Source organism: Podarcis bocagei, assembly GCF_964188305.1.
Source record: "Podarcis bocagei genome assembly, chromosome: 13".
Classification (NCBI taxonomy): domain Eukaryota; kingdom Metazoa; phylum Chordata; class Lepidosauria; order Squamata; family Lacertidae; genus Podarcis; species Podarcis bocagei.
The window spans coordinates 43,681,363-43,699,557 of record NC_138138.1 but is presented as its reverse complement, the minus strand read 5'-3'; the positions used below and the strand labels follow the sequence as shown (position 1 = coordinate 43,699,557).

At 42.6% G+C, this 18,195-nt stretch overlaps 1 protein-coding gene and 1 pseudogene across 4 annotated transcripts in view; both read left to right on the top strand.

Moving 5' to 3' along the window:
* LOC308571924 (vomeronasal type-2 receptor 26-like) overlaps positions 1-17,958 on the top strand; it is a 98,121-nt gene extending 80,163 nt beyond the window's left edge. For all 3 annotated transcript variants that reach the window (XM_081167571.1, XM_081167569.1, XM_081167570.1), the window contains 4 exons: positions 402-629; positions 3,094-3,220; positions 6,727-7,762; positions 16,879-17,958. In XM_081167571.1, coding sequence (XP_081023697.1) covers positions 402-629; positions 3,094-3,220; positions 6,727-7,628 — 1,257 coding nt within the window. In that variant the 3' untranslated portion in view covers positions 7,629-7,762; positions 16,879-17,958. The remainder of the gene's footprint in view (positions 1-401; positions 630-3,093; positions 3,221-6,726; positions 7,763-16,878) is intronic.
* LOC308571926 (vomeronasal type-2 receptor 26-like) lies at positions 12,311-16,882 on the top strand (annotated as a pseudogene). Its single transcript, XR_014013403.1, has 4 exons — positions 12,311-13,286; positions 14,034-14,261; positions 15,243-15,369; positions 15,849-16,882. The product of XR_014013403.1 is annotated as a vomeronasal type-2 receptor 26-like (transcript).
* Positions 17,959-18,195: the final 237 nt, after the last annotated feature.

Sequence of the window (18,195 nt, the reverse complement as noted above, 5' to 3'; positions counted from 1 at the left end):
CGCTGCATTCATATATAGGAAACTATGGTAACGGTTGAGAGAGATGATCAGCATTCCCTCTATCCCATATCAACCAAATCCTTCCTTAGAACAGGTATTCGCACACCACTGCAGTGTCTTCTGAGATGTTCAGGGAGACAAGGGAGGGGAGGGGAGGAGAGGGAGGGAGAGAGAGACCTCACTACATACACATATTAGACTTATGGGCTAAATAAAGGGTTGTTAGAAAGATTGAGAGAGAGGCATGTGTGTGAAAGAAAACTGATAGGCTCTCTCCATGCTTGGACCTGAATCCACTGACAGCTCATTGAATCATCCCCCACCACTTGCTGTAGGTTCTGCTCCTAGGGAAAAATGCTGCAGTCTTTTCTAAACCCCTTTCTTTTCTGCTTTCAATCTAGCTCCATCACTTTCTGAGAAGCATCTCATTTAACAATACTGCAGGAGATGTGGTCTTCATCAACCAGAATGGAGAGGCAGCATCTAGCTTGGATATTGTGAATTGGATCATATTCGCCAACCAAAGTTTGCACAGAGTGAGAGTTGGGAGGATAGATCCACAGGCTCCTCCAGACCAATCATTACTCCTTGATGAAGATGCCATCACATGGCACAGTTGGTTTAACCAGGTAGGGTTGCATTGTTTGCTAATTCAAAAGAGATTCAGTATAGAATAATCAATCATTATCCACCTGCAAGTCTACTCACTGTCTTTTGAGTCGTAAATAGATGAGTGGTGTATGACCAAAGCATCCAGGTACCAGATTAAGAGCCAAATGTTTGCTGCTAGAAGACCAATATTTTATTAAGGAGGTTACAAAACAGAACCCTTTTACTAAAAAATAAAGTTAAGCATGGCTAACAGTGTAAATATGCCTTAGGGGGTTGCTAGTTCAGATGAAAATAACAAAAGCTAGGTTCTCTAAGCCTAATCCCAACCATTCACAGACCACACTACAAGCTGCATCCATGCACATGTGGGTTTTGCACCACGCAATCCTTCATCTGAATGTGCGCCATTAGGTCCAGATCAAATATCAGTTTTTCTATGAAAGGGCCTGGAGACAGGAGGGCAAGTTTTCTTTCAGTCAAATAGAGCCTCTGGGTACATTCCCCCAGCACAAGAGGGGATACATGCTCAGAGACCATGAAGCTACAAAGTGGATTTCTTCACAATCATTGTGACCTTGAAGCAACAATATATAAAAAAATGCAGACAAGTGTTAAGTTGGACTAATTAAATGGGTTATTTTTTCCACTGGAAGACTTCAACTAGAATCCTAAGTAGAAAAAGTAAATTATTGTAAAATAAACCAAAGCAATTGGGATTTCTTTACGCTTATTAAATACTGATTTCTGACAGAGTGAAACATGATGTAAAATTTGATAAGCCCCAGGATTTGGTCTTTCTTGCTAGAAAGGTGGGAAAAGGAGGCAAAATAATACCAGAGGAAGAAACTGAGAGCAGACAGCAGCAGGTGTGTTCTCCTGCACCTCAGGGTGCAGGTGGAAGAGTGAAGGACTGATATGAGAAGAAAGGTATGAAGAGCAAGAGAGCATTAGGAATGGAAGCATCAATCTTTAAAAAAGGAGTGAGCTCAAAATTAGTTTTTCAATGTATTATCAGGGACTGGGTAGAGGAGGAATTGTGGAGACCACTTCCCCAGTCTGACCCTTCCAGAGAAGAAGAAGACAGTTCAGAATTACAACAGGGGTTTAATGGAGGTCCCAGCTCAAAGGAAGTGGGGGGGAGAGAGAGTTGGGAAATATTGGGGGAAGAGGAGGAGGCAGAGCTGGAGCAGCTGGCTGACACTTTATCACTAGAAAGCATTCCAGGCCCACCATCTCCCAGATCCCGGCAAGCCTTGAAAGAGTGAGAGCAAAGGTCTTGAAGACAGATGGCACTAAGCGGCAACCATAGGCAGGGTGCTGTTGCTGAATGAGGATGTGGGAGAGAAGGGGGCTGGAGATTTACTGAGGACAATGCCACTATTCCAAGAGGCTGCATTCCCAAGCCTCTCTCTGTAAATATTGAATAACAAGTAGATGGCAAGGACTTTTCCTTTTCTCATCCATTCCTGGCAACCTGCAGTGGGAGTTGGTTCCCCTGCTGCCTGCCAGGTATATTTTGTTCTTAACCTACTGAGAATTGTGTTGCAGCTTACCAAGAAGTGTCATAGGTTTTGGATAGCTTCATTCCAATTCATGTATTTGTCCAGAATATTTTCGTATTGGAATTCACAAAGATTGCGTTCCTCAAAAATAATAATTATTATTATTGTTATGTTTATTTGTTTGTTTATTTATTTATTTATTTATTCATTCATTCATTTTCCGCCCATCTGGCTGGGTTTCCCCAGCCACTTTGGGCAGCTTCCAACAAAATCTTAAAATATAATAGTCCGTTAAACATTAAAAGCATTTAATAATAATAATAATAATAATAATAATAATAATAATAATAACAACAACAACAACAACAACAACAACAACAACAACCCCCAATCTGGGTGGGTTTCCCCAGCCATTCTGCATTCCTCAAAAAAAATGATGATGATGATGATGATGATGATGATGATGATGATGATGATAATAATAATAATAATAATAATAATAATAATAATAATAATAATAATATCCCCTATCTGGGTAGGTTTTCCCAACCACTCTGGGTGGCATATTCAGAACTTTTCCCCAGGCAGCATCTGATGAGTCCAAGTATAGGTGTAGCAACAGGCACAAAAATCAGTTCTAGAGCTGTATACCTAGTGGACAGCATACTCAAAAGTAAGAATTATAACAAAATTACCAAGGAAATTAGAGTGACTTCAAAGTGTACTTTAATGGACAGGGCAATCTTTGCAGAACAAATGGGGTACTGCACATCCCAGAACAATATTAAGGGAATATCACATAACTCCAAACATTACTACTACTACGAATATGAAAAAACGTAGTTGCTCTCTGTATGGCCATTACATATTACTGAAATTCTGTGCCAGTTTAGTAACATAGGGAAAGGCCCCAAAACATAAAGGATTCCAGAGTCATTAGTTTCTTGATGAACCTTCTGCTCTTTCATTTATGGATTAGACTCAGCCTCTTTCTGTCTGTACTGAGCGTTGTCTTCCAGGATCCAGCAAGAAAGTGAAGGAGGGAGAGCCCCCTTGCTGCTACAATTGCATCCCATGTCCAGAGGGGAAGATTGCAAACCAGGATGGTAGGAGAAATAAATAGATTCAATAGATCCAGACTCAGTACTTAGGATTGAATGGTCCTGTAAGGAAGGCTGAGTTTAAGTTTCAAAAGAGGAGATGATCTGCTGTGTGTGTGATCCTACCTCTTTGTAATCATTGCCCTTCAGATAGTCTACATATGCTAATCAAATGAGCATGACTATGCATTGAGAGGAGTTGGGTGGTATGTGTTTCGAATCATATCTAGATTGCCATTCCTTCATAGCTGTCAACCGTCCCTTATTTGGCGGGAAACTCCCTTATCCCAGCGCCATGTCCCGCTGCTGTCCCGGATTGATAATGTCCCTTAAATTTCCCGGGTTTAAAAGGAAGCAGCTCCTCTCCCTCCCTCCCTGCCAGCCAGGGAGGAGGGAGGCTCCAGCTGTGTTGCTTGGCTGCGTTGCTCACCTCAGCTCAACTCACCTGAATTATCTAGAAGAAGTTGTTGGCCTCCGCTCTGGGCGCCGGCTCAGAGGAGAAGGAGTGAGGCTGGCACCACAACTGCTTGGGCCGCGAAGGGCTGTGCTAGCCCACCAGCATGGCAGCGAGGGCGGCCGCCAAGAGCCCGGCAGCTAAGTGCAGCATTTTCCACCAGCTCGCTGTCATCCATGCAAGCACAAACCTCCGCCGGTCCCTGCTGAGGCGAAGCGCGGCTGGAAAAGCCACCCGCTTCCGCCTCAGCCCACTTGAAGGGTAGGGCGGCTGCCACCAGCTCCGCCGTGTTTGGTTAGGCCCTCCCTTCTTCGGCTCCATTGGAGAACCGCCTCCGCTGTCAGAGCACGCAAGGTGAAGCAACAAGCGCCTGGCCAGGCCGTGCAGAAGCCATAGTGGACCGGTCCAAAGGGCTGTGTGCGGCATGGATGAATGGGCGCGCCTCCCGCACGGGTGCCTTCTTTCCTAAGCCAAGTGTCTCCCATACCTGACATCAGGACGCAACCCTTGCTTGGGGGACCTGCTGCTGCTGCTTAAGCAGCAACATACAGCAGGGGCGTAGCGAGGATTTGGGGAGGGGGCAGGACACCCACCTGCCATCATCCTGTGCAAATTCAGAATGAAATTCCTCAGCAACAGTTGTTTAAAATTACTTCCTTTTGACCCTCAGTGCTCAGACAAATCTGTCAAAATCTTTCTACAATTTCTTTTAGTTAAATATTTGTATTTATTTACTTGATTTAGGGTTAGGCAGCTGCTAAGCCCCTGAGCTATAGCATACCTCTGAAAAACAAGCAAAAAAACCAAACATTTTCCGTTGTAGAAACGATTTGCTTGCTTTTTTATTATCTCGCTGTACACTGCTTTGATGGCTTCAGGCTGTGAATCAGTTTAAATTAAAGGAATAGCAGTAAATGTCGCAAGAGGAGAAGGCTTGCGGATATGGTGCCAAAGTGGCTGGAATCTGGAAAGCTTCTTGAAGGGTACCTGGTATTTGAATTTGAATAGCAGACCTCATCACAAATTAGTTTTGAAATCTCTGTGAGCTTCAAGACCAAGGAGGTGGGCGAAGTTCTCATTGCTCCTAGACTGTAGCTGGTAACTTCAATTTGAGTTGCTGGATAGACCAGTCACAAAACTCTTGACAGCACAATCTGGTCTATCACAAGTCCATCATAGTTAAGATTTATTTGGCAGAAAGACCCAATAAGCTCAATAAAGCCTACTTCCATGTAAATGGGTATAGGATTGCAGCTTCCAAGTTGAAGCCTCCAGAAGGGTGCCATTGAGGTTCCCAACCTGTGTGTGTGCAGGCGCACAAATGTGAATAATAATAATAATAATAATAATAATAATAATAATAATAATGTATTTATACCCTGCTCATCTGGCTGGGTTTCCCCAGCCACTCTAGGCAGCTCCCAACAGAATATTAAAACACGATAAAACATCAGACATCACAAACTTCCCTAAACAGTGTTGCCTTCAGATGTCTTCTAAAAGTTGGGTAGTTGTTTATTTCTTTGACATCTGATGGGAGGGCATTCTACAGAGTGAGCGCCACTACCGAGAAGGCCCTCTGCCTGGTTCCCTGTAACCTCACATCTAATAATAATATGCATAATAATAATAATAATAAATAATTTATTATTTATACCACACCCATCTGGCTGTGTTTCCCCAGCCACTCTGGGTGGCTTCCAACCGAATATTAAAAACACAATACAGCATTAAACATTAAAAACTTCCCTAAACAGGGCTGTCTTTTAAAAGTAAGACATGGGGGGGGGGCGGGGTGCCAAACTGGGTCTTTGCCCCAGGTGAAAAAAAAGGCTAGTTTCACTCCTGGGTTGGAGTAGGTGGCCCTTGAGGTCACTTCCCAACGCTGCAGATTCTATGATTCTAAGTTCAGTTGGCCTTTTCCCTTCAAACACAGGCAACTCCTAGGGACACTGGCCCCTTCCAGGGCTGGATTCAGGTTTGATGAGGCCCTAAGCTACAGAAGGTAATGGGGCCCTTTCTATGTCCAGCTGTCCTTCGTCAACAACAAATTGTTGCTGTTTTTTTGTGTTGAATATATGCTATAGAGGAATTTATGGACCTAATAGGTACCGTATTTTTCGCCCTATAGGACGCACCGGCCCATAGGACGCACCTATTTTTTGAGGGGGGAAATCAAAGGGAAAAAATTGATTTCCCCCCAGGTTTGCGCAGCCATCCCCAAGCTAGAAGAGGGAGACGGAGCACTTCGTCTCCCTCTTCTGCCTTCAGGGACAGCCTCCCAAGCCTCTCTGGGGCAGCGCACTGCGCTGCCCAGCAGAGGCTTTGCGCAACCATCCCAAGCTAGAAGAGGGAGATGGAGTGCTCCGTCTCCCTCTTCTGCCTTCAGGGACAGCTTGGCCCGCTATCCCCCGAGCTTGTGGGGCTGGCGGGGGGGAGAAGCAGGCTTGCTTCTCCGCCCGCCAGCCTCCAGATCAGGTCGGGGAATAGGGGGATGGCGGAGCGCCGCCATCCCGCTATTCCCCGACCTGATCTGGAGGTTGTGGGGCTGGCGGGGGGGAGAAGCAGGCTTGCTTCTCCCACCCCCAGCCTCCAGATCAGGTCGGGGAATAGCGGGGTGGCGGAGCCTGCATTCGCCCCATAGGACGCACCCAGATTTCCCCTTCATTTTTGAGGGGGGAAAGTGTGTCTTATAGGGCGAAAAATACGGTATCTAAAGCCATTTGCACGCAACAAAATATGTATTTTATCCAAGTAATTGTTGATCCCTTATTTTGACTGCTGATCCCTTATTTTCGAGGCTGCTGGACCCTTATTTTCAAATCTGTAATTTGACAGCTATGCACTCCTTCTGACGTGTGCAGGCTGCACCTAGGCTAGTGTGAATAAACATTCAGATGTCAATGGCTCTGGCTCTTCAACAATACCACATTACAGAGTATCAGGCAGTATTCAACATGTGTTTTAATATGAACAGAGCTCTTTTCTTCTCAAACAGAAAGTCAACCGGACCCAACAAGGAGATATGAGCTAAAGGTCATTTCCTTATTTTCCCCAGATATGAATGACTGTAATAAATGCCCTGACAAAGAATATCCAAGCAAGAACCGAGATGCATGTCTACCCAAGGATATAAGCTTCTTGTCTTATGAAGAACCTTTGGGCATCAGTTTAGCCTGCTGCTCACTTTTCCTTTCCCTGATCACAGCTCTGGTACTAGGTACATTTATAAAACACCATGACACACCCATTGTGATTGCAAACAACCGAAACCTCACATACACTCTCCTCACCTCTCTCCTGCTCTGCTTCCTTTGTGCATTGCTCTTCATTGGCCGACCTGAGAAGGTGACATGCCTCCTCCGACAAACAGTTTTTGGCATCATCTTCTCAACTGCTGTTTCTTGTGTCCTGGCAAAAACCTTCACTGTGGTTTTGGCCTTCATGGCTACAAAACCAGAATCCAGGATGAGGAAATGGGTGGGGAAAGGACTAGGCCACTCCATTCTCCTTTCCTGCTCCATTGTTCAAGCAGGGATATGTACTGTGTGGCTGGCAACCTCTCCCCCATACCCAGATGTGGACATGCACTCAATGACTGAAGAAATTATACTAGAATGTAATGAAGGGTCTGTGGCAATGTTTTTCTGTGTCCTCATCTACATGAGTTGCCTGGCAACTGTAAGTTTTGCTGTGGCTTTCCTCGCCAGGAAGTCACCAGACAGTTTCAACGAAGCCAAGTTTATCACTTTCAGCATGTTAGTCTTCTGCAGTGTTTGGCTCTCCTTTATTCCTTCCTACCTGAGCGCCAAGGGAAAATATATGGTGGCAGTGGAGATCTTCTCCATCTTAGCCTCCGGTATTGGGCTGCTGGTTTGCATCTTTTCCCCCAAATGTTACATAATCATTCTGAGGCCTGAGCTGAACAATAGGGAACAGCTAATAAGGAAGAAAAATTAAAGACTTAAGAAACCTGTCCTTTCTGCATTTTGTGCTTTTCTCTGTGTGTTTAATAGAATATTTGCAAAGATGTGTTCAGCAGCTGCCTTATATAATTCTTTCTAGACCTGGTGATTCATGATAGTTAGTCTTGTGTAGTTTTTTTATATGAGGGAAAATAGATAAGGTTACCAGACGTCCCCGTTTCCCGGGGACAGTCCCCAGATTTACAAATCAGTCCCCATACAAAATCCATTGAAGTTGAAAAGTGTCCCTGAATTAATCTGGAAAAAATCTTAAAGAAATAATAAAAGAGTCAAACGATGCAGGGCTGTCTTCCACATACGGTACTTCACATGAGGTAACTTGGGTGGCTGAACAGAATATCAAATAAATTCATAGGGGGTATGAATATCAGTAGTTTGGATCAGCTGAAACAAAAAGACTGTGCAAGCTCCAACCCTCTGTGAATAGACACAGAGGCCACTGACACCTTCAGCCGCTAGCAGGATGGTTTCAATTTGTTTATTTTTCTGGATTTGCTTGGAACCCATGAGAAAGCAGGCTCTTGATGCCATTGAGCTCAGATTATGCAAGAGGTTGAATTTCCTATTATTCTTACTGCAAAATCAACTTTTGATATTTCAAGCTCACTACCCTCATTCAGGAACTGAAAGCCATACTTAAATACCATTTTAACTTTATTTTTCATATTTGATTTCAGACATGGATTATTGTTTTCAATGTTCAGAAGATCAGAATCCAAACATTGGCCAGGATACATGTCTTCCAAAAGAAATAAGCTTCCTGACTTACAATGAGCCTCTGGGAATCAGTTTAGTCACATTTGCTCTTTTATTGACTTTCACTACAACTTTGGTGCTTAGGATCTTCATCAAGCACAAAGAAACTCCCATAGTCAAAGCCAACAATCGGACCCTCACCTATGCTCTCCTCCTAGCCCTCGTTCTCTCCTTCCTTTGTCCTTTACTATTCATTGGCCAGCCCACAAAAATAACCTGCCTCCTTCGACAAACTGCATTTGGAGTCATCTTCTCCAAAGCAGTGTCTTTGTTGTTGTTTAGTCGTTTAGTCGTGTCCGACTCTTCGTGACCCCATGGACCAGAGCACGCCAGGCACTTCTGTCCTCCACTGCCTCCCGCAGTTTGATCAAACTCATGCTGGTAGCTTCAAGAACACCATGTCTTGCATCTTAGCAAAAACAACTATAGTGGTTCTAGCTTTCATGGCTACCAAGCCAGGCTCCAGAATGAGGAGATGGGTGGTGAAACACGTGGCCATCTCCATTGTTGTTTTCAGTTTCCTCATTCAAATGATGATTCGTAGTGCCTTGCTGATAGTTGCTCCCCAAATCCCTGATTTAGGCAAGCACTCAGGAACTAAAGAAATCGTACTGCAATGTAACGAAGGATCAGTCACCATGTTCTACTGTGTCCTAGGCTCCATGGGAATGCTGGCCATGGTCAGTTTCACCGTGGCTTTCCTAGCTAGGAAGTTACCAGACAGTTTTAATGAAGCCAAGTTCATCACCTTCAGCATGTTGCAGTGTGTGGCTGTCCTTTGTTCCTATCTACCTGAGTACCAAGGGAAAGTACATGGTGGCTGTGGAGATCTTTTCTATTATGGCCTCTAGTTTTGGGTTACTAGGCTGTATCTTCTTCCCCAAATGTTATATCATTTTGGTGAGGGCAGAGTTAAACAGCAGGGGACAGCTTACAATAAGAAAGAAATAAAGCATGAACAAGGGTATTTGATGTAGTATAATAATAGATGGACTAAATCTCCTTCCATTCATTTTGCCACAACCCAACAAAACAGTCCCCCATAGCTCATAGCCTATGTAGCTCTTCTCCCTGCAATTTCCCCTAACAAAGTACTCTGATTAAGGGAAGCAGTGGCTCATGTATCCCAGTCTCATAGAGCTGGAAAGGGACCCCAATTCCAAGATACTGACTACATATTTTGGAAACCCAATTGGTTACAATGTCTTCTTTAATGAGCTTCTAACTTTTAACTTCTAACTTCATCAATACACCACTGGTCTTCTATTATCTAATGAAAGGGTAATAAAAATAACAGTTCTGAATATGTGACAAACACATTTATTCAGCAATTCCAGAGGGAATTCTTACCATTGGATGAATAACTACATTCCTGCTTGATGATTAACAGGGCTATAATTTGAGTCTGATTTTGGATACTCCCAGATTGCATCATTTTGGGAAAATAAACTACCATTTAAACAAGACAATTTTAACTCAGAAAAAAGAAAATGTAGTTTCTGCATAGAACAAACAGTTGCCTTTGTATTGAGAATGGTGGTTTTAGTGGTCTTGCTTCTGGAACTGTTTTCATACAAAGTATGTCAGGCTCACATAGCAAAATGCAGGCTTCAAGATCCACACCGTCCACTTCACATGTATCATCAGCCAGGAGACTTCCTCATTGGTGGCATTGTTTTCCATAGTGGCTTCATCTCATCTCCAGCAACATTCACTGAGGAACCCCCACCAGCGCTGCCTGAAGAGCTTGTGTAAGAACTAAGCCACTCATTTATTACAGAACAGGAATGATCAAACCTAGAGATTCAGCCTCAGAATAATGATGGAATATATTATGAAACATAGAATTTTGTGAATTACAAAATGAATTTCAGTAGGGGCAAATGTCAGGTTCTGCACTTAGGCAGGAATTACCAGCTACACAAATCTAAGGTAGGGAACACCCGGCCTGCCAGTAGCACACTTGAAAATGATCAAGGAGTCTGCATCCACAGAAGTATAGTGCCCCAATCAAAAGAAGTAATAGAGCAGCTCTATTCTGCCATGCTCAGACCACACCTGGAGTACTGTGCTCAGTTGTGTACAGCACTATTTAAGGAGGATATTGACAAGCTGCAACATGTGCAGAAGGAGGATGGCACATATGATCAAGGGTCTGGAAGCCAAACTTTATGAGGTAAAGTTGAGGGGGTTGAGTATGTTTAGCTATGAAAATAGAAGACTGAGTGGATGTAGGATAGACATTTTTAAATATCTCAAGGGCTGACACCAGGAAGATGGTGCAAGCTTGTTTTCTCTTGCTCCAGAGGGAAGGACCCGAACCAATGGATTCAAGATGCAAGAGAGGAGATTCTGTCTAAACATCAGGAAGAACTGGCTGATTATAAGAACTGTTCAGCAATGGAATAGACAGGGAGTTAACTCCACTGAAGTCTATATGATTAACTACTTTGTTGACATGTAAAATGATATACCGGTGTATGTTCCTTCTGAAACTGTTTGCAACTCTCATTCTAGGGTGGTGCCTAAGCTTTACCAGCACATCGTGGCCTTGGCATTTGCAGTCAAGGAGATCAATGAAGACCCTCACATCTTGCCCAATATCACCTTGGGCTTCCACTTATATGACAGCTATAAGAATGCAATGAGCACATATCTCGCCACACTGCTGCTTTTATCCAGGGTGGAGAAATTTGGTCCTAACTATATATGTGATGTTGAAAATAATCTGGCAGGGGTCATTGGGGGACTTGATTCTGAAATCTCCTTTTATGTAGCAACTGTTTTGGATATCTATAAGATTCCACAGGTAGGACACCTATGTACTATACCTCTGTTAGCTTGAGTTTCAGGTAGGTAGCTATGTTGCTCTGGTGCAGTAGAAATATATAAAATTAAAAAATTTAAAAAATTGTCCACTAGCACCTTAGAGACCAACTGAGTTTGTTCTTGGTATGAGCTTTCATGTGCATGCACACTTTCACAGCACCCGTTCAGGGTGTATTACCAGTTCTGGGTTGGGATGAAATTGGAGCAGAACCAGTTCTTTGGAATGTAAAGGTGGTACAGGATTAAAATAAAATAAAATAACCTGAATTAGGGGAAAGAAAGGCTGCAATACCAGAAAAAATATGTCACACCCCCAATCTCTTACACACACATTAAGTATCTGAAGAAGTGTGCATGCACACAAAAGCTCATACCAATAACAAACTTAGTTGGCCTCTAAGGTGCTACTGGAAGGAATTTTTTTATTTTGTTTCAACTATGGTAGACCAGCACGGCTACCTACCTGTAACACACATTAAGGACATCCCAAAGGCAATTGGTGGGAGAGTGGGCTTCTCCCTCACCAGCCATGGCTCCACACACGATATGTGTATGTTTAGGGGGAAAGGGCTTTCAAATTAAACACACTCTGAAGGTATGACAAATTGCAGATATAATCCAGTTAAGCAGGAAAACAGTAATAGTACTGAGCAGCTGGTTCCAAAGTGAAATAAATGTTCATAAATGATGTCTGAGGTCTTGAAAAAGAAGAGGGAGAAATGGCAGTTCTGCTGTGTCTTGGGGTATGTGCATCATGAATACGAAAGAAGATCCAGAGAAGGAATGTGTATGCGACCCAAGTTGCAATTCTGACATGGCTACAGTAAATAATGTCTTTTACCGTGTTAGGCAATGCTGTGTTTAGGGCATTATGTGTCTCTCCAATCAGTTTTATCCATTGTACATGACCCTGCCAAATTTTGCAAGTATGTGTAAGTTAAAAAAATATAAGATAATATAAGAACAATGCCCCTGTCTGGTCAACATAACAAATGTGTAACAAGCAAGAATAGGAGATGATCGCAATTTTCAGACCATCTGCATGTGTGTTTAGTATAAGTGAGAAAGGAATGCAACCCCTGGTGGGTGGCAAAAGGCATATCTGACTAACAGGATTCACCACATAATGCATATGAATAGTTTGAAAGAACTCTGCAAATATTACTTTGTCTCTTCTCTTCCTCCATTTACTTTTTAGCTCATTTATGGCTCTGCTCCAGTGATGAATGATAAAAGCCCAGGGCTTCCCTTCTACCAGATGGCAGCCTCAGAAGCCCTTCAGTATGAGGGAATTCTCTCTTTGCTTCTGCATTTCAGGTGGACGTGGATTGGAGTCGTTGCAATGGACAATGAGAACGGAGAAAGATTTGTGCAAACTATTTCCCCAATGTTTACCAAGAGTGGTGTCTGCTTTGCATTCCTAGAAAGAATCCCCAGTTTTAGTTTCATTTCTGAAATTCCTGGAATGCTAACACAGGGGGCAACAATAAATGAGAAAATTTTTAGCAGCAATGCTAACGTAGTGGTTGCCTCTGGAGAATCTTACTTCATGACAACTTTTAGGTTGCTTTCATACTTTTCAGAAAATGATGACAAGACAAAGAAAGTAAAAAGTAAAGTATGGATAATAACAGCCCAGGTTGAGTTTGCTTCATTTGTCTTTCAAAGGTACTGGGAGGCAGGAATATTAAATGGTGCTATATCCTTTGAAATTCACTGCAAAAACCCACCAGGATTTCATCAGTATGTTATGCACAGAAACCCTTCCAACACAGATGGGGACGGTTTTATCAGGGACTTCTGGCAACAGGCCTTTGAATGTGTATTCCCAGATATCGCTTCAGACAAGGTGGAGGGGAATATTTGCACCGGAGAAGAGAAGCTGGAGAGCCTTCCCGGATCACTTTTTGAAATGAGCATGACAGGCCACAGTTACAGCATCCACAGTGCTGTCTACGCCATGGCCCATGCTTTACATGCCAGATTGAGACATAGAGGAATGGCAAACGGAGGGAGAGGGAAGAATCTGAATCTACAGTTTTGGCAGGTAAAGGCTGAACATCCTCAACTGTGAAGGTCCTCTTCCTTCCTGACACTTTTTGGGTTCCCAAAATCCTATCAGCTTGCTCTTTCCTGTCAGAGTTCAAACATTTGAGCAGGTGTATTAGGAAGAAGAACAAAGAACTGAATTTATAATTCTACAGACAGAGTAGGAGGTGGCACTGATATGATAGTATCCTAGATAATTCCCCACATATTGTGCTGCTTTCAAATGACAATAGACCCTATAGGAAAGGTAGTGGTGTCCTTCCTTGAGTAGGTACTGCCTTGTGTTTGAGCATAAAGCATTTGTATGAGGGAAGCTTTACAGCCCAGTGAGGTGCCACTGCATTCATATATAGGAAGCTGTGGTAACGGTTGAGAGAGATGTTCAGCATTCCTTGTATCCCATATCAACCAAATCCTTCCTTAAAGCAGGTGGTCGCACACCACTGCCATGTCTTCCAAAATGTTCAGTGATGCTGAGGAGTACGAGAGAGAGAAACCTTGCTACTCACACATATTTAACTTGCGGGCATTCAGAGAGAGACGGGTTGTAAGGAAGTTTGAAAGAGAGGCATGTGTGTGAAAGAAAACTGGTTGACACTCTCCAAACGTGGACTTGAATCCACTGACAGTTCACTGAATCACCCCTCACCATTTGCTGTAGGTTCTGCTCATAGGGGGAAAATACTCCTCCCTGCATTAGACTAATGTCTTTTCCAAACCCATGTCTTTTCTGTTTTCAATCTAGCTCCATCACTTTCTGAGAAATATCTCATTTAACAATACGGCAGGAGATGTGGTCTTCATCAATCAGAATGGAGAGGCAGCATCTAGCTTGGATATTGTCAATTGGATCATATTCGCCAACCAAAGTTTGCACCGAGTGAGAGTTGGGAGGATAGATCCACAGGCTCCTCCAGACCAATAATTACTCCTTGATGAAGATGCCATCACATGGCACAGTTGGTTTAACCAGGTAGGGTTGCATTGTTTGCTAATTCAAAAGAGATTAAGTATTGAATAAGCAATCATTATCCACCTGCAGGTCTACTCACTATCTTTTGAGTCGTAAATTGATGAGTGGTGTATGACCAAAGCATCCAGGTACCAGATTAAGAGCCAAAAGTTTTCTGCTAGAATACCAATATTTTATTAAGGAGGTTACAAAACAGAAGAACAAAGTTAAACATAGCTAACAGTGTAAATATGACTAAGGGGGTTGCTAGTTCAGATGAAAATAACAAAAGCCAGGTTGTCTCAGCCTGATCCCAACCATTCACAGACCACACTACAAGCTGCATCCATGCACATGTGGGTTTTGCACCACGCAATCCTTCATCTGAATGTGTGTCATTAAGTCCAGATCAAATATCAGTTTTTCTATGAAAGGGCCTGGAGACAGGAAGGCAGGTTTACTTTCAGTCAAATGGAGCCTCTGGGTACATTGCCCCAGCACAAGAGGGGATACATGCTCAGAGACCATGAAGCTACAAAGTGGATTTCTTCACGATCATTGTGACCTTGAAGCAACAATATATAAAAAAATGCAGACAAGTGGTAAGTTCGACTAATTAAATGGATTCTTTTTTCTGCTGGGGGACTTCAACCAGAATCCTAAGTAGAAAAAGAAAACTATTGTAAAATAAACCAAAGCAATTTGGATTTCTGTATAGAATTTTTGATGGGAGCAGCCCCTGATAGCTGCAGTCATTTTTACCATCTCGGCAAACTCACAAATCTTAACTTGCCATCCCAGAACAATACTGAGGGAATATCACATAATTTCAAACATTACTACTACTACGAATATGAAAAAAACAATTGCTATCTGTATGGCCATTACACATTACTGAAATTCTGTATCACCTTAGTAACATATAGAGTGGCCCCAAAACATAAAGGATTCCAAAGTGATTAGTCCCTTGATGAACCTTCTGCTCTTTCATTTATGGATTAGACTCAGCCTCTTTCTGTCTGTACTGAGCGTTGTCTTCCAGGATCCAGCAAGAAAGTGAAGGAGGGACAGCCCCCTTGCTGCTACGATTGCATCCCATGTCCAGAGGGGAAGATTGCAAACCAGGATGGTAAGAGAAATAAATAGTTAAATAGATCCAAACTCAGTATTTAAAATTGAATGGTGCTGTAAGGAAGGCTGAGTTTAAGTTTCAAAAGAAGAGATAATCTACTGTGTGTGTGACCCTACCTCTTTGTAATCATTGCCCTTCAGATAGTCTAAATATGCTAATCAAATGAGAATGACCATGCATTGAGAGTAGTTGGGTGGTATGTGGTTCAAATCATATCTAGAGGGGGCCTTGCCACTCCTTCTGACTTACACAGGCTGCACCCAGACTAGTGTGAATAAACATTCAGTTGTCATTGGCTCTGGCTGTGGCACCACATAGTTCTGAACCAATTAAATTCAACAATACCACATTGCAGCACATTAGACAGTATTCAACATGTGATTTAATTTGAGCAGAGCTCTTTTCTTCTCAAACAGAAAGTCAACCGGACCCAACAAGGAGATATGAGCTAAAGGTCATTTCCTTATTTTTTCCAGATATGAATGACTGTGATAAATGCCCTGACAAAGAATATCCAAGCAAGAACCGGGATGCATGTCTACCCAAGGATATCAGCTTCTTGTCTTATGAAGAACCTTTGGGCATCAGTTTGGCATGTTTCTCTCTTTCCCTCTCCTTGATCACAGCTCTGGTACTAGGTACATTTATAAAACACCATGACACACCCATTGTCATTGCAAACAACCGAAACCTCACTTACACTCTCCTCATCTCTCTCCTGCTCTGCTTCCTTTGTGCATTGCTCTTCATTGGCCAACCTGAGAAGGTGACATGCCTCCTCCGACAAACAGTTTTTGGCATCATCTTCTCAACTGCTGTTTCTTGTGTCCTGGCAAAAACCTTCACTGTGGTTTTGGCCTTCATGGCTACAAAACCAGAGTCCAGGATGAGGAAATGGGTGGGGAAAGGACTAGGCCACTCCATTCTCCTTTCCTGCTCCATAGTCCAAGCAGGTATATGTACTGTGTGGCTGGCAACCTCTCCCCCATACGCAGATGTGGACATGCACTCAATGACTGAAGAAATTATACTAGAATGTAATGAAGGGTCTGTGGCAATGTTTTTCTGTGTCCTCATCTACATGAGTTGCCTGGCAACCGTAAGTTTTGCTGTGGCTTTCCTCGCCAGGAAGTTACCAGACAGTTTCAACGAAGCCAAGTTTATCACTTTCAGCATGTTGGTCTTCTGCAGTGTTTGGCTCTCCTTTATTCCCTCCTATCTGAGCACCAAGGGAAAATATATGGTGGCTGTGGAGATCTTCTCCATCTTAGCCTCCGGTATTGGGCTGCTGGTTTGCATCTTTTCCCCCAAATGTTACATAATCATTCTGAGGCCTGAGCTGAACAATAGGGAACAGCTAATAAGGAAGAAAAAGTAAAGACTTAAGAAACCTGTCCTTTCTGCATTTTGTGCTTTTCTCTGTGTGTACAATAGAATATTTGCAAAGATGTGTTCAGCAGCTGCCTTATATAATTTTTTCTATACCTGGTGATTCATGATAGTTAGATATTGACTATTGAATTCACTCCGGAGAAAAGAGTGAATAGGTGATTAACCTCTCTTGCTGTGAAAAAGCCATTTTATGTGTTGGGGAACCAAGATGCTGTCAGCTCCCAGGAATCCTGGCAAAGTTAAGAGACTTATCAGAAGAAGAATCAGCATCTTGCCCCAAAACCACATGAAAGTCCACAGTTTACCACAGATTTCGGTTTCACTTTGCAGCCAGCACGTCCAAAAAAGGACCAAGAGTTTAAAGTAATATAAAATGAAAATTCTTAACAATCAAAACACCCTTCCCTGTTTATAATCTTTCTTACCTGGAAACAATAAAAAAGGCTTTTTGTTTTGCTTTGCTAAAAATGGTGTCTTCTTATGCCAGCTGTCAGCTCACATTCCAAGTGAAATTTTCCATTAGCAGACAGATAACACCAGTTGTAATTTATCAGAGTCTCAAAAGTAATTTAAATATTGGATATTTAGCTGACCTAATGCTCCGTTTGTTTATCTTTGGGGCTATTATGTGGTGTTTGGGCCTTTCTCTACATCACTCACCCCATCTGAAAATTTATTTGTCTTCCCTTTGTGAAGCAGCTTTTTTTTTAGAGCACCATATCATTAACCAACACATAACTGCATCTGTTAATGGAGTGTCAGCAGTAGATGACAATTGAACCATCTTTGCTCCCAGAAGCCTTCACTCTCTTGGTCTCCTGTTCAGGATGACTCCGAGAAGACTTTGGCTGAAAAGCGATAAACATGTTTTCTTTAGTCATATTGCAGAGACTCGACAACCCATATCAAGTGATTACCTCACCTGTAATTATCCCATTACTCCTAATAGCATCCTTCCCACACCTTCAGGTCTTATTCTGGCCACAAGCAAAATGCTAAAATTAAGACTATTAATAAGGAAAGTCCTGTTAAGAACTATGAACTATTCAGAGCTGGTTGTATGGAAACACAGAGAATCATCATTGTGATGACCCTTTTTATATATTGTACTATTCTGGCTTTGCATCATCTGAGGTAATGACCATTCAAGCTGTTGGCTTTGCTATTCAGGATCATTTGAATAGCAATGGTAAAATAGTTAAATTTGTGTCAAAAATAAATAATCCCTTGCAAGATGGTAGGGTTTTCCTTGCAGGTGGTATTACTGCCGATACAAGTTTCTTCCTCTTCCTCCATGTTCTGTCAGAGAGCCAGTCTGTATTCTTCACAAATATTATCAGTCAGGAGATCTCATCATTGCTGGTATTATTTCTCAGATCTACATATTTTCAGATACCCTATCCTTTGAAAAACACCCATCTCAGGAATTTT